General features: G+C 47.7%; 1 protein-coding gene across 2 annotated transcripts in view; it reads left to right on the plus strand.

Annotated features, from left to right (window-relative positions):
• LOC144146333 (uncharacterized) overlaps window positions 1–27,199 on the plus strand; it is a 102,427-nt gene that overhangs the window by 25,882 nt on the left and 49,346 nt on the right. For both annotated transcript variants that reach the window (XM_077678290.1, XM_077678297.1), the window contains exons 2-11: window positions 10,799–10,855; window positions 12,196–12,330; window positions 14,409–14,453; window positions 16,067–16,129; window positions 18,530–18,610; window positions 19,193–19,270; window positions 19,415–19,477; window positions 19,834–19,911; window positions 20,507–20,617; window positions 20,722–20,775. In XM_077678290.1, the coding sequence (XP_077534416.1) occupies window positions 10,799–10,855; window positions 12,196–12,330; window positions 14,409–14,453; window positions 16,067–16,129; window positions 18,530–18,610; window positions 19,193–19,270; window positions 19,415–19,477; window positions 19,834–19,911; window positions 20,507–20,617; window positions 20,722–20,775 (765 nt within the window). The remainder of the gene's footprint in view (window positions 1–10,798; window positions 10,856–12,195; window positions 12,331–14,408; window positions 14,454–16,066; window positions 16,130–18,529; window positions 18,611–19,192; window positions 19,271–19,414; window positions 19,478–19,833; window positions 19,912–20,506; window positions 20,618–20,721; window positions 20,776–27,199) is intronic.

A 27,199-nucleotide genomic window follows, 5' to 3' on the forward strand; every position in this document is an offset into this window, starting at 1 on the left:
GTCACCATTCCATAAGAGTGCATGCTCGCCGAGTTGATGTGTCTCTGGTGGCGCTTTGATTCAGCCGCATCAAGACCCATGCAATGCGGAAGCTGTTTTAACGCCCCTTTTCAACGCCCCTGGGCCATGAGGGCAAATGAAATACATAAATAAACTAGGCCTGCACTTTTACCGAGAAGTTTCAGCTAAGTATTCGACCAATAGTTCCACAGTATATGTATACCAGGCTGCGCCAGTTGCCCAGTGGAGTACGTCGGCTCGCAATGCTTATGCATGGAGCGCTGAAACACCACCACTCCATCGCATTCGTCGGCCAGCATTTATTGTCGCGATTATTTAGACATCCAAAAACAAAGAAATGTGCATAAGCGCCAACGCAACGAGTACAACTGCCACCTCCATGTCGTGAAGCTCCTCAGGCCCGCTTCGGCGATCGACAAAATTCAGGGTTAACAGCGCTGCTCTTGGTAAGAAAAGTCGCGCAGTATTCTTGTAGCATGTTCTCTAGTGCGAGTCAATGGCCCAGCATCTGGGTCAAGACCAAACACCTCATGTACAAGCATGGGGATACTAATTAGGCGGCGCCCTTACACATACCGCGTCGGCGTCTGTGTCCTATTATCTCAACACGGCCCGTCTTAGTAGGGCGTCAGCTGAACCAAGTGCCATCTTATGGCGTTTACCTCGATTTATCACTGGCTTTTTGAATATGTTTTCTTGTTTTGCCGATAGTTTTACATATTGGGGTTTGCTTTCAGAGAGAGGGGGGGGGGGGGTTCTGGAGAAGTCAGTTTCATAGCTTGTGTAGGCTTTCTCTGCTGTGTGTTTACGAGCGGAACTCCCTCGGCGCAGACTTTAATGAATGGTGCACAAAATACGGCGCGTGCGCTAGCTGTTGTAAATGCGGAGCCGGCTATGGTTCGCATGCGGCCTTGTTGCTGGTTAAGTACTCTATTGCAAAACAGTAACAATAAAATAAAAGCACCAACGCGCCATCAGACCCCGATAATGGGTGAATGTCGGGTAGCAGGAAGCGATCCATCGTGGCTTTTTGGTCCGCTACATTATACTGGTACGGTGCGTGCGCTAGTTTCGCCGACAAGTTTGTGAACAGGCAGGCATGTATTGCGTAGATTGGGGCCTGGCTTTCAAATAAAAAATACACGCAAAAATACGCACAAGACCAGCGCAACAGCAGCAACTATGCTGAAAGAGTGAACTAGAGAGAGAGAGAGAGAGAGAGAGAGAGAGAGAGAGAGAGAGAGAGAGAGACTCTTTATTACAGAGAAAGCAGAGAAGTTTGCCAGCATGAATTCGCCTACATGCTACTCTGCGGGGAAGTGGGGAAGAGGAAACAAAGGAAGTAGATGGAAGAAGAAGTCGGACGAGACGCTGCGCACCCAAGGGAAGTTCAGGAAGGCCTGCATCTCTAAAGCAACTTCGCGTGCTCCTATTTGGTGTCTCAGCTTTCAAGGCCACTTTTCGCTGCACTGCGCGCACGACGCTCAGTTTCGCCGTTCCATGTCGCAACGGCCGAAAGTGACGAAGAAGACGCAGAGGGGACATGTCATTGCCGAAACAAGGAGCGAACGAGGAACCCCGAAGAAGAGATGAAGGCGGCTCGTGACACAGCGCGTCTCCAGACTCGGCTATGGCAGGGGCGTTCCCACGGCCGCTGCTGCTTGCGACAAGCGCTGCCGCCAGCTCCGTCCACGTGGGCCTGGCTCGTTTGCCAGACGCCCACCCGCGGAACGCAGGCGCTAAAGCGGCACGACGCAGCCTAATGATTAAATGGCTCGAGCTGCGGCCGCGAAGCGCCACACAATGCGTTTCTGGCGGCGCCTTTCGGGGCACCGCGCGGTGAAAATGTGCTCGTGTAAGGTAGTTCATCCGTAGATTATCCGCACAGTTCTCAGGAGGTGAGCTCTAGCTAGCTACAGGGCACTCGACTTTCATCGGTTCCTTTCGCTTGCGGTTGTGCAGACGTCCTTGCACCTACTGTAAAATAGTAGTTGGCGCATTTATTAGCTCTTTGCTCCTTGATGAACCATTTATTTAGCTTGTTATTTATAATTACTCTACCCGGTGCAACACTTTTAATAGAATCTTGTCAATTATTGAGCACTCATTGTAGATATTTAGTTGCTTCACCTCCTGAGTGATCCCGAGCATCGTTAAATCGAAACTTGATGTAAAAGGGAGGTTACGTTTCGCCCGGAGATAGTGGATGTGTGAAAGCTCCAGAGTGGAGGGAAGTACCAATATCCTAACGAAAGGCAGTTAGCGCGCGGCCTTCTGTATACACGGCCGTCGCGTTGTCGCCATCGCCCCTGGCGCGCTTCCCTCGGTGCTCTCATTTAAGAGCATATTCAACAGGCATGCTAAGTATGCCCTGTTACTTGAAATGCCCCGTGCAAACAAATTTTGCTAAGCCACTCTTACAGAGCGCCGCATTTTCTTATCGCTAGCTAACTTCAATCAGATTTTTTAGCAGATTTGTTTAGAGAGAGATAGAGAGTGCGTTCAAAGGTAAAGATGAGGGCAGCCGAGCCGTGCGCCGAGCTTGCTACACTATATGAGAAAAAAATTCCATGTATTACAAATATATAACTAAAAAATGTGGGGTGAGGCGCACGGATCTGCCGTCACACACACGAGCCTCGCAATAAAGTTTTGTCGTAGCACTGCAGTGGCTCAATGGGGAACACTCAGTTTAGGCCCACACGTCAGCAGCCTCAAGACTTACATGTCAGCAGCCTAGACTTCACCCTTGCTTTTGACCAAAAGACCACAAGTGATAGCAGGGGATGATTAGCAGCATGGCACAAGGATTCCCGTGAGCATGCACTTACTTAATGCGAGTAACTTGCCTTCGCAAACTCGACTTCGAGGCGGAACAAACTGGGTAGTTGCGATAGTCACACCTGCACGTTTTTTTTTTGTGTGGTGACCTTGGAAACAGAGAAGTTGAGAAGCCGTCTCTCTTTATGGATATTTTTAATTTACACTGTATATTTTGGCACCTTTCCTCAGGACATCCATATTGAGCGCACAAAATCCTTGCAGTAAAACACGCAAAGCTCCCGTATAGCAGCATTACCGTCCGTGGAACACAATAACAAGGGCTGGGCTACAGGATTCGAGCCTGCAGAATACTTCTATACTCAGCCCCACCATCATTGTAACTCGTCGATTCTACTTTTAACTGTTCTAGGGCTGGTCTGGACAACAGTCTCTCCTGGTATCGTGTCACGCACTCGCTAGAGCAGGATTCTCCGCCGCGGAAAAACCAGTTCGCAGTGTGGGAAAATTCGTAACAAATAATAAAGGTCATAATTAAATATAAGACGGCTTATACTGCCCCAGGAAAAATGTCTTTTCAGCTATGCGTGTCTGTGCAGAGCTGAAGCCGACTATAATAAAATCCATGTAAACTTGGTCATTGTAAGCTGGCTTTCCCACATTGCCTGCTGCGCAGAGTACGGAGGGAGTTTGATTGCAGAAAACGGTCCAAACTCTTTCGTTATCGAAAGTACCCCGAAACAAATTATATAGCAATTAGCCGCTAAGTCGGCTCTAACATTACTCACAATAGCTTCGCTGGCCATCCTTCTTGACAGAGTGGAAGGGCACCGCATATTTAACAGCGGAGTTGTTCTAGCGCTGGCCTTGACGACACACGCTGCTGGTATCGCGTCATGCTCTCTATGTAACAGGTTTCTCCGCCCCGATAAAACCAGTTCCTAATATAGAACAACTGATAAAAACAATCAAATCCACTTTATTCGGAGAAATATGGTTGAAACGCGGAGCTTTCTTCCAAGCAAACCGAAGGAAAGTCAAAAAGGTCGGCAGGGCGAAACCCGGCAGTCACCGGCTTCATAGCGCGAGGGACCCAGGCTCAATTCTGACCACGGGAAGCATTTCTTTTTTTCTTGAGGGGCTCAATGTGTTTTCGCTTATTATCATCATCGTTTTCTGAAACACGTTCTGTAAAGTTCGCCTTCTTGCAGTGCGTTTCAGCTTGTCGACGCCATCTGTGAGGCGTAGAAAGTTTCGCTTCAACTAATGTCCTGGGGCCCTCGTACTTTCATATAAGACGCCCTATACTGCCCTCTCCCGGAAATGCATTGGCGACTAGAGGTGAAGCCGACTTTAAGACGATCGGTGTGAGCTTGGTCTTTGTATTGCAATTAGCCACTAGGACGACTCCAACATTACGCGCAAGAAAGAAGCCAAAGCAAAACGGAAACTTCGTCGAAGACAATCCACAGCTCCGCTGATTCAGCAGATTTCGCGCTGGGTGGAACTAGGTTTACTTTTAAACAGCAGAGCTTTTTAATCCTGAGCATGTTCCGGTGGCGTTAACAAAACCAAATACCTCCCCCCTCCCGTCCCCCCTCCCCCCCCCCCCCCCCCCCAAAAAAAAACAAAAAAAAACTGCGCCGCCTGTAAAGGGTGCACCCCTGCAGATAGAGTATTATAACAGTGAAGCCGGCTTTCGCGGTTGCTCGAGTGTGAGCACAAAGGGCATATGCATTTGCGCACCCCTTACTATGCCATTTCAAAGTGATTGTCTTTCTTGGGCTGCTAAAATTCAAAACGAAATTGGCGCAGCTTGCACCAGTGGTGCACGGCTGGAGAAACAGCGGATCCGGGGGTTGACCTAGCTTCTTCCCCACGTGATCCGCTGTCAGCGTGGTGGGCCGACCGGACCGGCCTTTTAAAATTCGGCTGAGCTTGGCCCCACCCCACAGCACTCAGCCTTTCCTAGCAAGAACATCGCAAAACCAAACAGAGCTTAGCAAAGCCTAGCAAAGCCTAGCAAAAGCTAGCAAAGCTTAGAAAAACCGGAAGAAGCTATTTCGACCCCGGCTTCGCTGTTTCTACAGCCTTGCACCACCAGTGCAAGCTGCGCCATTTTTTTAAGCCTCCCCTTTCGTGAAGCCAAGATACACATGAAAGCTGCGACTGGATTGTCGGGTGTTTCCTACTTTGCGTGGTTTTATTCGCGAGAGAGCCCCGCACCCCGTGGCTGAGGCTCGCGCTTGGATGCGAACAGAGCGCGACGAGCCACTCTGCGCGCAAACGGACAAAGGTCGCGGTAACATATCAGGCGCCGAGCGTCCGAGACCTTGCGACGCGCCGTGCTGGTGACCCTCCCGCAAGTGCGTGTTCCCGCCTCATTCCGCAATGCGCGACAATCGAGGGCAACACGCGTGGTCGCCCTCCCCAGAGGAGACGGCGCCGCCTAGCTGGCCGACCAGGCCCTTGCGCGGTGTCCCTTGTTGTGCCAACAAGGCGACCGGCTCAGTCAGACGCGGGTGTCGCTCGTGACAGCCGCGGCTCCTAGACCGTGGTCGCGGCTATCTGGCCGCCTTCCAACAGTGCGCGCAACCGACGCCCCTTTTCTCGTCTGCTGCTTCCGCCTCGCCGTCTGCTCGCGAAACCCGGAATTTCCTGCCTGCTCTTTCCTCGGGTGGCCAAAATGTTATCCCCGAATCTGCTCTGCCTATTGTGGTTCAAAGCCACTCGGCGCGGGCCGGTCGGGGAACGAGGGAAAACTTGCGCCTTCGCTTAGTTTCGTCTCCCATAAACGTGGCAGACAAAAATAGAAAAAGAATTATAAACCGGGTTGCCGAAAGGCATTAAAGCAAAGCTTTAGTGTTCTCCCTGATGGATTCTGTAACGCGAAAACGCCCTGCGTGAAAGCCAACTTTCTCTGACGATGATAGGGCCGTAAGCCAGAATTTTTTTTTGGAGAGGGTTATGGGTTATCGAAAGGGAGGAGTTTTGCCGAAAGGAACACTGAGGCCGGGTTCAGACTGCTGTCACAACTGTCGTAATATCTTTAAACAATGATGTCATTTCACGTCTCAGCCAGCCGAACTGCGTGAAACGCCGTTTTTTACGTCCGTAGCGCGCGATATGACTGTTACTACGTCGGTAGTCTCAACATAGCATAAGGCTCACTCGCGCGCTGCCTGAAAGAAATGATGAATGAACGTGGGTGAAGTGAAAGAAAAAAGCGCTTTATAGTGGCCGGAATCGAACCTGGGTCGCTCGCTATGAAGTCGGCGTCTATCCGATTGCTCTACTTCGACATGATCGAAACTCAGTTAACTCAGACGACAACCAAAAAAATCCGTCACGAGAAAGCTTCGCGTTCAACCATCGTCGTCGTTAGACGGGGGATGTATGATTTTTTCCCCCGTTTTTATATCATAAAGCACCCCATAAACACGCATATCGTTGCATTGCATCATTACAGGTAGCATATAGACGTACAAGCGTATGTTCTGCGTGCGTAGAAATTTTCACTTCCAAAGGCAGGCATGGCGTAGCCATGAGTCATTTATTTCACTCTTTCTGAATACTCGAAGCAGTTTGGGGAGGCACACATCGACCCACTGGAGCTTGCTGCTCTTCTTGTTGGCTTGGATCTGCTTGGTCGCGTGTTGATCATAACGCCGCACCCACACGATTTACATGTCCGAGGGAGTTGATTCCGCTCTATTGCTTGAACCCAGCGGGGTGCACTAGCAACTACAATACATTTTTAGAGTTATTTCACTTATCTAGCTAAAAGCACAACAAACTTGATAACGTCCGGGTGAGGCAACATAGGGAAAAAAACGTGTTGTCTTGCCTTTCCCCTTAACCTAAAAAAAAATGATGTTTCAACATTTTATGAATTCATCGGCAACTCTACTGCACGTGGAGCTGCCCACCTTCCAAATGTTATGTAATTACGCTTTATGGATGTTTAGTGCGCAATCTCAAGGAATATAAAGCAGGCCGAAATTAACTAGTGGTTTATAGATGCGGCGCTTCGGCATATATTTACTTTCTATCACGTGTGTGATCCTTTGGTCGGGCACAGTTCTTAGAATTTACTGCATCATACGCGTGCGTTGCAAGAGAAGTACGCTTTTTAGTTATACAACATATATTAAATCAATCTCATTGCGGGCGGCATCTTCTCACGGTAAGCGAACGAACACATGTATGGATCAATCTTTGTCCTGTTTGGACCAGCTGGTTGGTGCCATCTCAGTAAAGTAGACAGAAGTAACCACGCACTGCTCTCATAACTTGTTGTACAGGACCGACACACTCGAAATGTGGCGAAGTAGGCGTTGAAAAGCTAAGACATTTAAAAAAAAAATGCTCGCCATCCCGCCTTGCGAAAGTGAATATCCAGCAAAGCTGTTGTAAACCACTAGGAATGGCGATGGAGGAGGGTATGAAATGTTTCTCGTCGTCTCGGCGGGCTTGTCGGCTGCGCTCGGCTATAGTGTCACTAGATAAGGGTACAGAGCACCGGAACTATTTTCTCCTATTGTTCCGTGCCGCCGCCATGATTGGTCAGTTCGCATTACAACATTTGTTTACACTGCAACGTTTCATGGGCGCCGCCATTTTGTTGTTTATGCGTTTTAGTCGGTCAGCTCTGGTAGGCTTAGCTTGTCCTCCCTGCTCTGCGGCTGCGCGCGACTGACATCGTTCCCAATGCGAATCAAAGGTAACGCGCGTAGCAGCATTTTAGCAGCAGAAGTTTCTCCAAAGATCATGTGGAAATTCTAGTTCCTCCCTATAGCCTGACACATGCGCTCGGCGTCTTGGGCAAGAACTGCTCTATTTAGTGACAGTAGTCCTTAGCCTTCAAAGATAATCTGCAAACATAATCTTTGGCACTAACACATGGTGTGGGGGTTCCATTGTTCACAGGCGCCTTATCATCCATAATGCGGTTTCGATGCGTGTTTTGTGGCTTCCTTAAACGAATTCTGAGCTCTATGCTGTATGCCTGATTAGCCTGACGCATGCGCTCCGAGTCTTAGGCGTTCGTGCCTTGGCGTTTCTGCCCACGGTGATGAAACCGTTCGGGAGTAGAGGTACACAGCTTTGCAATAAAAAATGTAGTACAATTGCAATTTCGCCAGCGTAGGCAAACTGGTTGCTCGGACTTTTGGCTGGAGCCTGTAAAAAAACTCCCACATGTGTTTCGCGCAAGTTAACTATTAATAGAGGTCGGTTGAACCACAAGCTGCAAAAGCGAATAAAAGCATGATTCAGTGTAACGCTGCAATGTCACAATATGACACATAACAGTGCTTACTCGTCACGGATCTTAAAAAAAAAAAAAGACGATAAGTGTACAAAACCAGTACAGCCATTGCTGGTTGCAATGGCTTGAAATTAAACAGACGTCCTCGTACAGAATGAATGCAGCTTTCACACTTGGCCCACGCGTTTCACAGCAGCGGGCTGAGAGTTGAGTGAGGCGCTAACGTGTTGCCTAGCAACGGAGACTCCGCCTCCTATTTCTTGCTGGCTCGGCAGACTTCCGCTCAAATTCGCAAGGAGCACAGCCACCGCTCTCGCTCTAAAAAGAACGTGCACTCGCGGCACCGAACGAAACATAACAAAGCATAACAATCCACGCACAGTATGCTCAGCTTTTTCCCAAGAACCCAGAGGTGTTAGCAAAGCCTGCTACGTCGGTACGTCGGTACATAAGTCGGTACGCACTTGGGGGATCAGCCAAAAACGAGCACACGGTACACAACACTGAGTCGGCGCCATCGTGCAGAAGCCGTGCGTTTGGAGCCGCCAATCAAACCTGTTAATAGCAGGGAGTTACAGCATGTAATTAACCCTATGCCGCGTTATGGCGTAGCCAGATACTTTGCTCTTCATGAAGTGACTAGAATTGGATGACTTGAGCTTACTTGAATCCTCACTGCTTTTTGAGAAAATGGCGCCTCGGTTTGCTAGTAATTCTATCGACTTCGAAATCCATAGAGTTACGAATAGCCATCACACTGCTGCGAGGCCCACTCAAAAGATGGCGCAGCTTCCCGTCACTCGTAAATCCGCCCGTAGCGTTCGCCTCCGGTCCATGCTGATTTCCCTTTGTTAATCACGTTACCTCCGTAAGGCGGGTATTTGAAACTCTGCGGGTTCCAGTTGCGATCTCCCTTTGTTAATCACGTTATCTCCACAAGTCGGCTATTTGAAACACTACGGGTTCTAGTTGTAATCTCCCTTTGTTAATCCCGTTGTCTCCATAAGGCGGGTATTTGAAACACTATGGGTTCCAATTGCAATCTCGCCATACCATTTTTATAATCGGGGAATTAGGTGGGCATCAATCGCGTAAAGTAGGCGCTTTCCGTCGCAAGTTAAGTGCGGAAAAGTACAGTTTCGCCAACGTAAAACTTATTTTATTGAAGTTAGCGTTAAAACTGGCATGAGAGTTATTTCGACGGGGCAGTATTTCGATTAAAGCGAAGTTTCCTGTCGTCTTCGCGGTCCCTTTAATGCAGCCAGTGGGAAGAGGGGGCGGGAGTTGGTTCCACTGGCGCCGTCTCCGGGCGACGATGCGCAGGCGCGGCGTGCAAGGAAGGAGGAAGAGGCTCCAGAACGAGGAACCGACGCGCGGAGAAGAAGAAAGTGAGAGACAGCGCGCTTTCATTACTCGCCCCAAAGTCGACGAGAGGAAAGGCGCGCGAGACTCAAGCCGACAAAGGAGGAGGGAGGGGCGCAATGAAAAAGGACGCTTAATTGAGGGAGAGGAGGGGCCGGAAGATGGCTATAGAGACGGGGAAAGATGATCTCCTCCATCCCTCCGCGGCGTCCGATTCAAGATAACTGTCCTTGAAAGAAGTCCTTCTTGGGGCCCGCGGCTGCTCCGCCGGGCGGCGGCTGCGACGCGACGGCCCGCTCTTCTCGATCCGAGGGAGAAGATGGAGCGCGCCCCCCTCCCGCCGCCGCCATCGCGCCGAGCACCGCTCGCGCCCAGGGTGGCCGCGGTTCAAAGGGGGCAGCTCGCCACCAGCGAAGCCGGCGAAAGCTAGCAAAACTACCTCGTGTTGCGTGAGAACGTTCGCCTTCTACCCCAAAAAGGATAGGGAGGCGACAAAAAAAAAAAAGGTCCAAAATAGGGAAAACATTACGACTCTCTACATGGAGCCATAAATGAATACAAGATCAATCCTAATGAATATGTGATGCAACGCGTGACCTCCTATGAACCGTGACGTGTGTATTAACCCTATGCGCCCCCGAAAAGAACACGAGCCTACAGTGCGCGCTCTTTCCATCCCTCTCCTCCTCTGCCTTGTTCCTTGACCAACCTATCACCCTTCACCCCCTCTTCCGGAGGACCGGGGTGATATACACGCGGATGACAAACCGGCTGGTCACCACTCACAAATATGAGGGTGCACGCAGATGGTGCGCAATATTCATCCCCATCATTCGTCGCCTTAATTCAATCGGTGGATGAAAATGATGTGCCGCAATACAAGAAATATAGTTGTCATGACTCCTTACGTAGCCCAGAGGCGGTATCAAGGAGTAATAATGTGCGAAAGTGCACAGCGAAAATGCATCGCTTGAGAGCAATAACAGGCAGCGTATGGCCCGGAAGGCTCCACCGTCCGCAGGAGCTTCAAAATATTATTTAAGTGTGGCACAGTATTCATACGACGATGCCTTTTTTTTTTCGTTTTTCTGAATACAACTGGTATTGGTTAAAGTATGCGTTTAAATGTCTCCATATATTTTGATACACTGCTGCATTTAATTTAGGCTGAGAAAAAGTAAACTTGACAGTAACCGGCGATGTAATGAAGGATAACAGTTCGCTTCTGAAATTTCGGGCACAGTGATTTGACAGTAATCAAGATTAATTTACTAATTTTCGTTACGTGTTCTGCAGTTTTGCAATCAATCGCACAGTCTTTCTCACGGTTCCCCCGTTTTCTTTTTCTTTTTTTTTTCCTTCCAGGCATGCAAAGGATGCGCCGTCCAGCCGTGCTTGTGCAAAGGTGAAAAAGGAGCAGTGGTGAGTAACGGCTGACAGCTCTCCATCTCAACTCAGCCCCAGAGGGCCCTTTCTGCCACTAACAAGTGAATTTCACGACATGCGATTTGCTTCGCTGTCCCTTGAATGCTGCACACACCGTTAACAATTCTTAACTAAGCAAGTTGCACCTTTACCTTCAGAAGAAGAAAAAAATAACAGTTGCAAGCTTATTTTATTCAGATAGGATTCCAAGAGTCACGTCAAAGCAGAAGGAAAGGTCCCTACTGTATCATCACGAAATAGCAAAAATGGGATCATCCTAATGCTCTCTCTCTCTCTCTCTGTCTCTCTCTCACGCACACACGCACACACACACACGCGCGCATGCACGCCTGCACGCACCCGCCGCGGTGGCTCGGTGGCTAAGGCATTGTGCTGCTGAGGCCAAGGACGCGTGTTCGATTCCCGGCCGCGGCGGCCGCTTTTCTGATGGAGGCGAAAAGCGAAAACGCTCGTGTGTTAGGGATTTCGGCGCACCTCATCGCCTATGTGCGTCGGTGCGTTAAACCTCACAGTCAAGTCAATGCATGCACGCACACACACACAAACTATATATATATATATATATATATATATATATATATATATATATATATATATATATATATATATATATATATATATATATATATATATATATAAGAGAAGAAAAACTTCGAACAAGGTAAAAGCATGATTGTGGCCTACGTTTCAGCAAAGAAGTTCTCTTTGCTGAAACGTAGGCCACAATCGTGCTTTTACCTTGTTCGAAGTTTTTCTTGTCTTGTGTTCTCTACCATCTTCAAAGTTCTACTACTCCCTATATATATATATATATATATATATATATATATATATATATATATATATATATATATATATATATATATATATATATATATATATATATATATATATATATATATATATATATATATATATATATATATATATATATATATATATATATGAGAGAGAGAGAGAGAGAGAGAGAGAGAGAGAGAGAGAGAGAGAGAGAGAGAGAGAGAGAGAGAGAGAGAGAAAGAGGAAATGCGGAGAGGGCAGAAAAAGAGGAACAGTGTGCCAATTTATGCAATCTTTCATCCACTCGCGTAAGCGCACATTGATGCTAACGTGAAACCGCGCTTGCACGGTGAAACTGGCGAGAAGCGGTAAAAACGCCGGAAATTGTTGGTAAGGGTTACGCGCGTAATGATCTCCGACTTGTAGCGGGAAGTGCATCCATCGTCACACGCCTTCAGTCACAGCTGAGCGATGATCGGTGATCGGCTTATTTGGTCGGTGCACGCTGAGCGTTGGTTCCGCGTGGTTGTGCCCAGGGCCACCCGGGACTCCCCGGTTCACCGGGCACCGAGGGAGCGCCGGGAGCCACGGGTCCCCTGGGACCGATAGGACGCCGAGGCGAGCGCGGTGCGACCGGAGACACCGGCGGAATCGGCATCAAGGGCATCCGGGTGAGTGGTGTGCCTGCTCCCTGAACTTCCGCCCTGGCATCCATCACACCAAGTTGGACAGCAATCACCCAAAACACGCGCCGGAACGGGTCAGCAATTTCAAGGACAATGGCGGTTGGACATACATGGGAGACTCAAAATAAGTCGCGGAAAAAGGGAAACGGGCTTGCTAAAGCAAACAGCGTGACAGTTCAGTTTTGTGCAAGCTTTCTGTAAACATCTATTTCATAATGGGAAATCCCCTCTAGGGTTTAGTTCGTAAGCTTGCAAAATATTTGAAGAAGCCACAAAGACAATATACATCCGTGTCTTATATGAACGAGCTAGCCTTTGATAAATGGCTTAACTTTAATGCTGGCCCAGAGGACATTTAGCTTTGCGTCGAAATTAGCTTTGTAATTTTAGGTGCGCCTGGTTCCTGCGCCGCTTTGATGAAATTGCCACGCCTCCTATAAAGCGGTTAGCCCGATTCTTCGCACAAGCACCGTTCTGGCGGGCAGCTGCTTGGACGAAATAGCCGTTGGCATGCGGTCACGGGATAGACCGATGTATCAGGAAAGCTGTCAAGCTGCTGCCCCCTCTACTTTTCCCGCGCCAAGCGCCAACGCCTTCGGCTCCGCCTCATAATCACTGTGCGTGCAGTGAAGCAAGCTTCCACCGGCGAATCTTTTTAAAGGCGATAGTCTTTCTTGGGCTACATAAACCCGAAAAGTTTGGTCTGTCTATATGTTGCTATGTTTGTAAGTCTGTCGGTCTGTCTGTTTGTCTGTCTCTATATTCAGCCATCCGACCAAAAGTTAAAAGAAGTCTTAAATGAGGAGTTTATACAGCCAAAACTTTTCCGAACCAATAAATCTGGAAACATACTTCCCACTTGTCAACATTGTTGAGCAAAAAGAAAATTTAAGGCATATTTGAGGCAGAACATCAATGCACAGCTGGTATTTGCAGTGTTATTTTAATTTAAAATAAATGTGTGCTTCATGTTTACGGTAAAAAAAAAACGATATTTTGACCAAAAAAATGCAGAAAGAGCTCGCGTGAGCCTGGACCTCGTGGCAGTGTTTCAAGTTCAACAATAACAAAAGGTTTCAGTAGATGGCGCGTGCATTGGACCGCTGGAAAATTGAATTGACTTTAGAAAACCTCCCCCGTGTTTTTTTCGAGGGAGGATCGAAAGTGAGAGGAAGAGTGGGATAGGTGGGAGGGGGAGAGAAGAGAGGCGCCTTTTGACGCAGCAGAGGCGGCAGAAGAGTGTCGTCTTTCGACGAAGTTTGCAGCAAAGTGAGCAGATACGCGGCCAATTTTTCCCTTTTGCTTCGCCTACTCACAATCTCTAAAAAAAGGTAGCTTTTTATGGGAAAAAAGGCAAGAGAAATTTCCACGATGCACGTGTTTCTTAATTGTTACGTAATACAGCAATCTGATGTGACACTTTGTGTGCTCAGGTTTATAAATAAACGCGAAAATTTTAGTCCCACATTTTTAGTCACTCGCTTATCCCAGGGCATTTTCTCATTGCAGTAATTGGTTTGCCTGAGAACAGATGATATAATTGTATTACGCGCCCGTAAGTACACAATTTTAAGGAGTTCAGGCAAAAAAAAAGTGTTAGGACGACTGCATCGCTAGCCATGTTCGGTGGTAAAGGAACAAAAAAAAAACGTAAGACAAAGTATATAAATGAGAATCAGCAGCGAAGTGTTAGAAAAAACAAGAAACAAAGAACAGGCAAGTTCGTTGAGTGATCGGAAACGTCCAGCAGGTAGCAATAGCTGATTATCACCAGTTTCTAGTAACACAAATCCCGCTTTATGATTTTTTTTTGTTTCGTTTTCTTATTTGTGGCTTAAGTGCCCATTTCTGGATCGGAAAGCTACGACAGAGAGCGCGGATGTTAGTCAAACAACTTCGTGCGTTTTTCCCCCTATGGCGCATCCAGCAGCCTTTTTTATAGCCAATAGTTTAGCTTCTCTTTCCGAAGCTGAATCTCAGTAGCAAATATTTTGCCCTTCAGTTCGGCGACGAAGTGCTCTCAGCGAGCGATATATATGTTGACCCGCCTCGTTCATTCGCAGGGCGATGAAGGAGCGACGGGATTTCCAGGCAGGCCTGGCGCTCCGGTGAGTACCCTTCGCGAGAAAGTTCACTTCTTTACCGACACCTGGATGTTGCTGTTAACTGTAGGTCACTCATTTAGATAACTCCCCGCCTCGTGCGCTGGTTGATGCACATGAAACCAAACAATTTCAGATGGAACATTTCTGTATGCGCAACTTCATGTGCGCGTGTAACCGTACTCTGGTAACCAAACGGGCGCAGGATTATTTCGAACTTAGTCGCCGTTTAAAATAGACATTTCTTTAGAATATATATTTATTATGCACACTAAAGTAGGATAGCGATCAGGGATATTCCTGGGTCCCGTTATGGTCGGTCCTCCGGTAACTTTGTAGCTTGCGTTTGGTGGCGCAGTAACAGCTATAGTGATGGTGCACCACAAGGGGTCCCGCTGTTGCTATACGCTGTTCACAAGGCAGGGTGATGAAAACCTCGGCAAAGCATTTTTTTATGGGCGAAGCACATCTCGCTGAACCCCACAAAGTTTCCGTGAAGCCAATCTTTGGCCACATTGTTGAATCCAAAATCGTGCGACGACTTACATCTCGCAGGGCTAATGAAGGTGCTCTTGTGGGGATATGTTTAAAAAAATGTAATTTATGAGTGCCAGGAATGCGACACCTTGTGCCATACCACGTTTCATAGAATTCGGTTTGATACTAAATTTACCTCGCAGCTAAAAAAAAAGTCCACTAATACATACAGCTCCAAGTATACCGAGCTCCATGGGGAGCATGCAGCCGTGCAAAGCGGCTGAAAAATTATTACACGGTCTTTTTTCCTCTACGTCAAATAAATAACAGTGTCAAGTTTTATATTATTTATGTCGGCGCTAAAATTAAAGCGACAGATACGATTTTAATGCACTGGGCTAAAAAAAAAAAAGGCATAATCGCTGAAGAGTGTTTTTTTTTTGTTTTTTTCGTTTCTTAATACACCTACTCTACAACGAATCGAAGAAAGTTTATCTGCTGAAATGCAAATACACATGCAAATTTGCACTGTTCCGGTACCGGAGAAACCCGAAACTGCAGTTTGAAGACTACGTTCATTTCGTGTTTTTCGACGCTTGTCGACATCGCGCAAATGTGCGGTGTCATTTACATGGCGATGATCGTAGACGTTCGCATACCGGTGACCAAACACGCCACCTTTCTGGACTCAGTTCTTGTGTGTACCTTGGGACACGCAATCCACCGTAAATAGTCTGTTTTGGGTGTACATAGACCGACAATTTGTGCAACGCATAAGTACAGTTGCTGGTGAACGCTGAACATGCAGTGCCTAGGAGCAGCGGATGCTCGCGGCAATAAATAAGTCCTATAATGAGCGCCATTTCATTTAAAAGATAACTTAAGATCAGCTGAAATTTTATAAACAAAGAAAACGAAGTACTCACGAACCGCGAGTATTGTTTATCCGATTGTGCCGGTACCGATATATGCTTCATATGCATGTAGCAATACCGCAATGGATCGACCTTCTAAATGTATTCATACTGCACTTTCTGCACGGACAGTTCGGGTTCGAAACAATCCCATAATTCATGGAAATGTGGAAAAAGAACGCAGCGCTCTTCTATTTATTTCCTTTTTTTTTTCCTTTTTGTCCACAGGGAAAGCCGGGTCTCGATGGTTTGACTGGAGAGCCTGGAATACCAGGATGCAACGGAAGCAAGGTACTTAGTCACTCTGGTTGCGTAGGTTGTAGGCAAAGAATAAAAAGCACACAAAAATGTATGACGCAGTGCTGAGACATAAAGAAATTGTCTGCGCTGTTTAGCGATGCTGTTAGAGTGGCTCAAAGTGCGCTAGCTTGCACAGGGGTGCACGGCGATGTGCTCGCAGTTGCTGCAGCGAGGAGGGTGGAGACGGAGGGAGGCTTTAATTAAGGACGTAACTACGCAGGTCGACTAAGGGTGCTGGCAGTCCTGGTCTCCACTTTCGTCGTCCTCCACGTCTTTTCGCTGCGCGCACTGTGGGACGATCGTGTTCCAAGTTCAGTGCTCATCCCCAAATCTGGATGTGGTCGGCAAAAATACTGTCGCATTTAAGAAAAGTACAGCTCCCAAATCTAGTATCAGCTCATCTCAAAATTGTCTAGCCGAGCGCGTATACACACCTTAAGCCGTTACTTCAAGGACAAGGAAAAGGAAACAAGCAACGGTGAGTAGTAACTTGAGCGCTAGTGACCTCAACTATCCAGCGGGAAAAGCCACTACTACACACGTAATTAGGCTACTAACAGCCAGCAACAACGAATGCTTTTCGTATGTTAATGACGCAACATTTAGCCACTAAAAAGCACGCAGGCATCTGGCAGCGGAACTAATCTGTCGTGGCGCTGCCTAGTTAAGCCAAATAAAAGGCACTTATGTCTCCGCACCACAATGAGTTAACGTTGCAGTTACGTAGCCGTTAAGAAGAGAGCCACTGTACGATGAACGCATGAAAGTGTGTCGGTGTGTTTTTAAGCGACGAAGTACTGCAGATAAATTACTCTAGCGAGCCGCCTGCCGTTCCCGCCGCAATGCCAGCGCGTTGTTCTAGTCGCTTCTTCGTAGACAAGTGCAACCAGTCACACCACCCTTCTCTTTAGCAACTGTACTTTTAATGCGAGAGCATTAACTGGCTTATTGAGCGAAAAGGCCGCCTGTAACTGAAACGCGCCACATGAAAGGTATTGGCTGCGACGCGTTCCATACCGCGTGCCTGAGATATAGAAAAAGGACAGGGGCGCGCCTCAGCTGCGAAACAACGCCTGGGCATGCGCACATTTCAACAAGTGTGTCCCCGAACCTCGCAGCACTGCGGCCACTTGTGCTCCTTTCACCCAGCGACGCACCAGTCGCGAGCGAGCCGGGGGCAACGATTGAATCATCACTCAACATGTGCCCATGGTCATCACCGAGCTCACAGATTGAAATAGTGGCAAACTCAGCAATGGGGTTCGAATGTCTCGGGTTTATGGCCCCTGCGTACGCGTAAGAGCAAACTTCAGACTTTTAGAGAACGCGCAGGAGCACTCAATAGCACATGCTGTCGCATTCACTACGTCATAAGGGCAATCGGGGCAATTGCAGACTCCTTCCTTTTTTCCGCCCCTGGCATTTCCGTTTTATTTGGCCTCCTTGTCCTAATTTATCGCTGTCACCGAAACACCGGAGAATCAGAGATAAAAGCGGCAATCCGCAATATGTGATAAAGGTGCGCCACTATCAAATTTTATATGCGAAGCATATCGTGGGGAGCCCCGCCAGGATTTTGGACGCCGATTTTTTTGTGGCGTCGTCGCTACCGGCGCCGCTTTTTTGAAGCCGTTTTCAGCTGCCAAGGGGTACGTGTACCGTTGCAAAAAGCATTTCCGCCGTAACAGAAAGCATGAGCATGAGGTCTAAGCAAGAGCCTCCCCAACTACCAGCCCCGGTGGCTCAGCTGGCGCAGGCGAAGCAGCTGAAGGCAGTCTTCCCTTCAGTGTTAAGGCCGCCTCGCCTCCCTGGTCCACATAGAGTCTAATGCTTGCTACGGAACTGCAGCCGTTATATTTTTAACGCTAGTTTCGCCAAAATGAGCCAGAGGGGAAGAATAGACAACAGCCCACCTTCCCCAATGCCGCATGGCGAAGTGGGGTAATACAAGAACGAAACAAAAAGGGAACTGTTGTCATCGAATTAAATTTGAACACGCAAAAAGTTGCACGATAGGAATTCCTGGAACAAGCAAAAGGTATCAGACAAGCCATGCCGCCAGAAAAATACGTTTAAAACCCAGAACTGCTGACGCAGTACGGTGACGCCTGCTGAGCGAAGTGTCTATGCTGGCACACAGGGTCGGCTGTCAACGTTACGATAGCCGCGCATTAGAGCCGAACTCAAAGCGGGAGCCTGTCAATGGACAGCCTAAACTCGGCAACAAAGTCGTCTTCACGAAGAGCATACAAGGTTTCCACTCCGTGCTGCCGTCGCCAGCTCCATTGGCACCGAGCGCCGGCGGGACTTTCGCTCGCCATTCACCTTTACGGCCTTCATTCGACAAGCGTGGAAGAAAAACCAGCTCACGACTCCTGTCTCGCGCCGCAGGGTGCCCTAGGTCCAGAAGGGCCTGCCGGACGTTACGGTGCACCTGGACCACGTGGACCCCGTGGGGACTACGGACCTAAGGTAGGTCAGGGCATGGTGCTGGAAACACGCCTCTTTACCATCCCGTCGTCATTCAACAGAGCGCTCGGTTTCTACACGTTCGCAAGCGAATTCCGAGCTGGAAAAGTGACTATCTAAGGAGTTACATTCTTTCCCTCGAACAGAGCGTCAATTGGCCGCCTTTTTTTTACTTCTGTACTTGTACTAATCTTCCAACATAACAAAAAGGAATGAAAAAAAAAAAAAAAAAAAAACTTCCCGCATGAAATTCAGACTCAGGCTAATGAAGCGTTAAACAGATTTTGCGAATTTATTATGCGCTCATAATAAATCACCGGTCCTTTTGCGCCCAGTAGACTGCCTGTTCACATCACATTATCCTTATGGGGGTATCAAGTGATCGCAAGACTTCGCTTCCGATTTGGAAGTTAGGTGCGAAAGCAGGATATAAATGCGGAGAGCCCATACATACCACCATGCCTCCTACGAAAGTGGCTCCTTGCCAGATCCACGCATGTGTGTGTGTGTGTGTGTGCGCGCGCGCGCGTGTGTGTGTGTGTCCTGTTTGTGGCTTTTCAAAGGACGCTGCACACAACATTGCAGGGCTTGCCCGGAGACGGCGGCATAAACTCCCTAGGAATTCGCGGAGAGCCTGGAGATGACGGTATCCCTGGCGCTCGGGTGAGTTGGAACTGACCGAACGTGCACTGCTGCACAAATGCACAAGCTGGCAGAAGTTTTTGGACAACGTAATTTATGGAAGAGAAACGAAAGCCACCAACAGCGACACGTGTCTTTTTTTTGTCTCTCCCCTGTTCATCGCAGGGCGCGCCCGGGTTCCCCGGCTTTCACGGCGAAAAGGGCGTTCGAGGAGACACCGGTCCGTCCGTGAGTGATTTCAATGTTGTGTAGGTTCGAGCGGCGCATAACATACGCAGCATAAAAAGTATAGAGAAAAGTTCACCAACCACGTTCGGCACTATTCTGCCGATAGCACGACTTACACAGTAGTTTTCTTCCCACCGAGCATCTTCGACGTGCGTACGTCTTTTGATTCATAACTAAAGAAGCTTGCACTGTGCGCTGAATAATTGCGCACGCCATGCATCGCCGCGGACACTTTCAGAGGCAAGCAGGTGGTGTATTTCTCTTGGCCTGCCCACGGCTGGACTCGAGGGGCCCGCGGAACGCTCCTCTGCAGCACTAGGGCAGTGAACTGAGTCGATTGCGCTGTGGCGTTGCAGGGTAGGCCCGGCCCACCAGGAGCTCCGGGACCCAAGGGCGTGCAAGGAGACGACGCGCCGGGACAGAAAGGACCCAAGGTAAGCCAACACCGCTTCAGCACCATTTCGCCAACACTGAGCACGATAACCGGAAACCTCGGGATCATAGTACCCTGAAACGTATTCCAAGCACTTAGTTAAGTAACTAGCAGATTTAGGCTAAAGGAGGCTTTTAATTGCGACATGTGGCGCAATTTTTCAACTTGGTAATGCGTAAAAATTCAACGAAAGGAAATAAGATGCCATGAAAATGGACCGGCCACAGCCTAGATCATTTTGTCCGGTTCCAGTGCGTATTATAAAAATGCCACTGTTTGCATATAGTTGCGCAAAGCAGCAACAAAAAAGAAGGAGAGAATACGTTCATTTTCTCTTGCTGCAGCTACATTGTCCCGCATATTTCCCCCAAAAAGCATGAAAATCAAACATCTGCGCAGGAAGTGCTAAATGGTTCTCTAAAAAACAAGTCGGGGACTGCACCCAAAAGCGGTCTGATTTGACCAGAAATCTCAATCTTACATGCCTACTTGAAACGTTCAGGAAGCTGTAGCCTGCCAGAGAACGTCCGTCTTCCCAGTTTCCAATTGTGCGCCAGTGCGTGTGGGTGATGCTTATGTCAGCCTTCTCACTCCAGGGAGAACCAGGACCTCCTGGTGACACCGGTCCGAGCGGGGTGTCGTACTTCGTTGAGGGACTGCACCCGACCGATCAATTTCCCGGTGAAAGGGGGCCCAAGGGTGACAAGGTAAATCCCTCCGCTACAGTGTTGCGCGTACTTATTTCGACGCTCGAGGTGCGACGAAGAGCGGAGGTCTAGCAATGCAAAGGTGTTCTCTCTCTTTGTGACAGGGCGACATTGGAAGCATCGGTGAACGCGGAAGCCGCGGAGCGGACGGATTGCCCGTAAGTAAAATGCTCTGCCCATCTTTACTTTTAGCCGCCTCAACCACTCTCATTTACCTGGCTGTCCACGCGAGAAATAGCAGGATACTGCTCTGAGGAGCGTCTCAAGAAGGCAACATTCCTTTCGGACGAGCCGTGTATAGGCTCACGAATTTCTCAACCACTAGCATCGCTGAAAAATGTCATGTCAGGATCTTTTAAAGCGAAGCTTTTAATGTCTCACTGATGGCGTATGTCGCGTCGGAAACGTACTGCACGAAAGCCAACTTCCTCTAACGGTGATGATGATCGTCGGTGAAGCGAAAGAAAAAAGCTCTTTCCGTGGTCGGAATCGAGCCTGGCTCCCTCGCGTTACGAAGCCGACGTCTATCCGATTGCGCCACTCCGACACAGTCGAAGCAGTTTGGATTTGTGGAGGGGTGCATGGACGTGAAAAATTAGACAGAAAATGCACCCCTCCGTCTAACGACGACGATAGTTGAACTCGAAGCTTTCTTCATGCTAAACCAAACGCCGAAGGGTCTCGGTGAAAGCTGCTGCGATCAAAAAACCTAACTGCGTGCGAGTCAAAGTAAAAGCTCAACGAGTCAAATTCAAAACTGCCTGCGAGTCTCAACTCAGACGACAACCAAGGAGTCCCTCAGGGGAAAGCTTCGCGTTCAACCATCGTCGGCGTTAGACGGAGGGGTGCATGGTTTTTTTAACGCAACGGATCCCTTGAGCACAGTTTGTCCAGCAGGTTAGCTGCGCGCTGTGAGATAAAAATAGGCGTTGCATTTAAATGACGCCGTTCAGTCGAAAGCTGGAAAAAAAAAAAAAAAAAAAAGAACCAGCCACCTTCGCTATTGAGATGCGAAGACTGAGAAAACAGCGGAGCTGGTGGTCTTCACTAGCTTTAACCTGGCTTTTCTTAGGTCTGCCCCTTTCTTAACAGAAAGATGGTTAAAAAGCGGAGCTTTCTTCATGCAACCTGAGTTAGATCAAAGTCCACAATCTACCCTCCTAAAGTCCAAAATCCAAACTGCCAAAGTCAGAAGCCAAAGTCCACTACAACTCAGCCAAAGTCCAAAGCCAAAACCCGCGCTACGAACCCAAAGGAAATGCTGTGCGCCCCAAATGCGATGATACCGCAATCCGATATACGCCGGTTAAATAACGCGAGGGACTAATTTTGATCCCCATCACGGGAACGTTTTTTTTTTTTTTTTTTTTTTTGTGGGCTTCTTGCCTCCTCGCCACTTATTCTCACACTTCTTGACCTAGCAGTTCTCCCCTCTTCACTTCGCCGGGCGGAATTTCCTGTTAATGATCCGCACGGACACAAGAATGCAGGTCCACTGTTAAAAAAACAACCAATGGCGCAGCAACTATCGGCGGCGTTGCTAACTTAAAATGGCGTAAGTGGGCACGGTTGCACGGTGCACCCCCATTCGTTCGCGGGCCCTGGAGACTCAGCAAGGGCAGCTGAACTTTCCCTACCATATTTGTTGACGTTTGTACGAAGGGAGCCATAAATTTGGCGGTTGTGAAGACCACTTCACGCTGCAATCATGATATGTATTTCAGCTAAGTAGCACCTCTGTTCAAAGGATTTGGTATTAATTCAAACTGACAAAAAAGTGGCGCTAAGTGACATGAAAACTAAGACAGAGTGGTTTTTAAATCTCGCACAATACTACGCCATACACCCGTTATTTTACTTCAAAATTTTGTTTTGAGTACGGGTGTTCGAATAAGAAAATTAATGAATCTACTTCGAGAACCTTCCATTCATGGCGGACGCGTTTGGAGAGAGCTGCGCGAATTTTCACATTTTCGTGAGAAAATCTGCCATGTAAGTTCTAATTATTTCGCACTCCTCTTTCATAAAGTTGTTGAACACCTTTTTACACAATTTTAACCTCGTATCAGGAATAGTTTTACAGTTATAAACGTTTTCTTTTCCTGCGGCGCCGGGGCGGCCGCGCGCGCTGAGTCACCTGCAAGCAAAACAAACCTAGCTAAGTTGCGCGACAAGGTGACCATTGAAGGCCATACTCGTGTTATCGCGTTGCCGTTGCGATAGTTTGACAAGTTAAAGCCAAAAGTCAAAATGTACCGGTTCGAGAAGATTCCATTCATGGCGGACGCGCTTAGACGGAGCTGCGCGAGCTCGGCTTCAAACTAACCAGCTGAGCGTCAGCTGAGAAGCTCAGCTTCTCTTGACCAGCTTCTCTTTTGCCAGCTGAGCTTCCAACTAGCCATTTTTTCGTAGCTATACACTTGGGTGTGGCAGTATAGCTTACCTTTCGAACGACCAGACGTCAGTGATCTCATCAGTAAGCCAGCGTGTCAGCTCCTTCAGAACCGCGCGTGTAAAAAGCGAAACCGACAAACGCTGGCTCAGTATCACTACAGCCGTGCGCAACAACGTCGTCAGCGGGAAACTTCTCTCGCTCTCTCGCTATTTCTCGTCTGGCTATATATGCCCAACCCATGCAGTCATATAGTGCTGCCTGCTCCGTAAGTAACCACCGTTCCGGATACCTAAGGGGCTACACATGGAAGGTTCAACCATGCTAGGAAGACTCTTTGGGACACAAACAGCACTCCCTCAGCAAAGAGGGATCTGGCCACCCTGGTGTAGTAGTTGGCCGCCACCACCCATGACTAACCAACTCAACACCCGGCCCTCAGTCCCCAGCAGCTGTAGAGCACCTGTCCACGGCGGCGATCAGAACAGTGATACAGCAGAGGGTGCTAAGAATCTCTGGGTCCGGACAGGCCGCCATTGGAACTTGACCTTTGCAACGTTCAACGCACGCACTCTGTCTAGTGAGGGAAGCTTAGCTGTACTTCTAGAAGAGCTCTCTGGCATTCAGTTGGATATTGCAGGGTTAAGCGAAGTTAGAAGGACAGGAGAAGGCTTCATGGAGCTTACTAATGAGATATTCTGGGCTACAGTAGACCCCAAGAGAAGAAATCCACAGAGAAATAGCAGGAAACGTTGAGGAGTTCTTCAGCATTAGCGAGAGAGTCGCGGCTGTTGTGATCAAGCTAAACAAGCGATACAGGTTAAAGATAGTGCAGGACTATGTGCCAACAATCAGCTATGATGATGACGCCGTAGATAGCTTCTACGAGAACATCGAAGCAACAATGAAGAAGGCAACAACGCAGTTCACGATTGTGATGGGAGACTTAACGTAAAGGTCGGTAAAAAGAAAGTCAGTGGGAAACTTCGGAATAGACAATCGCAACAGTAGAGGAGATACAGTGGTGGTATTTGCAGAGAGAAATAACCTGAGTTTAATGAACACATTCTCCTACAAACGAAAGAGTAGGAAATGGACATGGAAAAGCCCCGATGGCACAACCAAAAACGAAATTGACTTCATTCTAAGTGGGAACCAGGGTATCGTGCAAGACGTAGAGGTGCTAAGTAACATTCGGAGCAGCGATCACAGGATGGTTAGATGCAAGCCAAGGCTGAATCTCGGAAGAGAAAGAACGAAACTCGTGAAAACTAAGAAACACTGCATGGGATCAGTAAGAGCCAGATCACAGGTGTTTAAAATAACTCTTCAAAACAAATTCTCGCTTTTGACCGAGCAGAACAAGGTCAGTGTAGACAGGCTAAATGACAACCTAACATCAGCACTCAGTGAATCAGCAGCAGCTGTGGGAGAAGCAGCATGTAGAGAACAAACTGGAAAACTAAAAAACGAGGGAACAAATTGCCAAACGTAAGAACATGAAAGTGTCAAGTACGGTGGATCTAGTTGAATCGGCCGAACTGTCAAAACTCGGATTGGCAGCTGTCAAAACCGAGTTGCCAAAACTGATTAACAGAAATTAAACAATAGACGTTCGTGCAAATAACATGGTAGTGATCGAGGAAGCGCTGCAAATAAAGGGAAGCTTGAAAGCAACTAAGAGAAAGCTAGCCATCGGCAAAGACAGGATGTACGCACTCAGAGATGAACAGGAAAACATTACGCGCAACTTGGACGAGATAATTAAGGTAGCAAAACGATTCTACACCAGGCTGTATGCCAGCGACGTTACACCAGGGGAAACTACTGAGAATACAAGTTGTGATGTCCCACAAATAACTAAAGAGGAAGTTGGAAAGGCTCTCAAATGCATGAAAATAGGAACATCTGCAGGTGGCGACGGCATAACCGTAGATCTTTTGAAGAAGGGAGGAGATGTCGTACTGGAAAAGCTTTCTGTACTATTTTCGGAATGCTTGAACCCTCAAAAAATGTCCATAGCCTGGAAAAACGCCAAAATTATTCTGATCCTAAAGAAGGGAGATCCCAAGGACCTCAAGAATTACAGACCCATCAGCCTACTCTCAGTTGTTTACAAGCTGTTTACTAAAGTTATAGTTAGCATCATAGGTGACAGCCTGGATTCCCATCAACCAGGCTAGGTTTAGGAAAGGGTACTCAACCATTGATCCCATCCATGTCGTCAACCAATTGATAGAAAAATCCGCAGAGTACAATAAATCTCTTTACATGGCATTTACAGATTACGAGACAGCGTTTGATTCCGTACCCACAGCAGCCGTTTTAGAAGCACTAAAAGACCAGGGAATACAGGAAACCTACATAAGACTTCTAGAAGACGTATATAAGGGGTGTTCGGGCAGGATAACTCTCCACAAGCGAAGCGATAAACTTCCTATTCGAAATGGAGTAAGACAGGGAGATACCATCTCTCCAAAACTATTCACAGCATGTCTGGAGGGCGTATTTAGAAAGCTTGACTGGGAAAACATAGCATGAAGGATAAACGGGGAATACTTGAGCCATTTGAGGTTTTCGGACAACATAGTCTTGCTGAGTGAGAATGCAGAACACAGACAAATAATGCCTGATGAACTACAATCAGAAAGCACGGCTGTGGGGCTAAAAGTAAATATGAATAAATCTAAAATAATGAGGACTAAGCATGCCAAGAACGTATTCTTCAGCGTAGGAAACCAAACGCTAGAAGAAGTAACAGAATATAGCTACTTCGGACAGATGGTTAGTGCTGACCCTAACCACGTGAAAGAAATTTGGCGCAGAATAGGTATGGGCTAGGGAGTACTCGGCAAGCTCTCCCAAATAATGAAAAGTAAGTGACCTCTGTCACTAAAAAGAAAAATCTACAACCAGTGCATACTGCCGGTGATGACATACGGAGCTGAAACTTGGCGCCTTACTAAACCACTAAAAAGCAAACTTGGTCGGCTCCACGGGTGATGCAACGAATGTTAGGAATAACACTCAGGGACAAGAAACGAGCTACCTGGATCGGAGAACAAACTAAAGTCGACGATATCATAGTTCAAATAAACAAAAAGAAATGGACTTGGGCTGGCCATGTAACGAGATGAAACGACAACCGGTGGTCAATTATGGTAACAGAGTGGATACCAAGAGATGTGGAAAAGAAGGGGAAGGCCAATAACACGATGGAGGGATGAAAAACGCAATTCGTGGGTAAACTGGAGCGGTTGGAGGTCAATGGGAGATGCCTTCGTCCTGCTATAGTGAACTAGAATACTAGTTCACTATAGTCCTGCAGTGGACATGAACAGGCTGATGATGATGATTATTATGATGATGATGATTATGATGACAAAGACGACGACGACGATGGTGATGATGAATCTAACTGAATACGGGTATCAAGAAGAAACAAACAAAAAACTTGCTTTGAATACCATATTGAACAGTGGATATTTTTTTCTTCTATAATTTTATGCTCTTCGAAGCAAGTGACGCCGTTATAAGTGTTACTTTTGTGTGGAAATAAATTCGAAGGGGAAATATGGAATGGGCATATGTGCTTCCACGCTGGCCAGTGTGCGAAATTCATTCTAAGACACCGAGTTTTGAGACTACGGCATGTTTAGCAACCGGTACAAGCCCGAATATTTGGCCAAAAATGGATGTTCGGGGTGTTTAACTGCACAACATCGAATCGAATGCGAATCGAATAACAAGAACTATTCGCACACCCTTACTTTCCAGCTAAGAAATCTACCTAAAATGATGTTTAGCTCCATCTTGTGACACGAGCATTTAATTAATGCGACTGGCTTGCTTGGTTTCAAGTCAAAACCGCTCACGTAGACCTCCTGAGGATACTAGCGGGCGCCTTCGGAGTATATTCAGCAATTGAGCCCGGCTACGTTCTTAGAGATGGCAAATTTATAAAAAAAAAACTGCGACCGTTCTACAAGATTTATTTCATAAGCTCCGTAAATAATTATTATCAAACTGCGAATTGCACATGCGGATTAAAGTACCGCCGTGCACCATGTGGGTTATTTAATGATGGGGTTCTCTTTAAGTGGTGCATGTACGTACGTAGTCTGAAAGTACCGCTATACTTGTGGATGTGGCGCTTCTTCCTGGCTCTTCATTTCCCGTCCACGGCTGAG

This window comes from Haemaphysalis longicornis, unplaced genomic scaffold (genome assembly GCF_048455015.1).
Source record: "Haemaphysalis longicornis isolate Haplotype H1 unplaced genomic scaffold, Haemaphysalis longicornis Haplotype H1 scaffold_1, whole genome shotgun sequence".
In the NCBI taxonomy this organism is placed as follows: Eukaryota; Metazoa; Arthropoda; class Arachnida; order Ixodida; family Ixodidae; genus Haemaphysalis; species Haemaphysalis longicornis.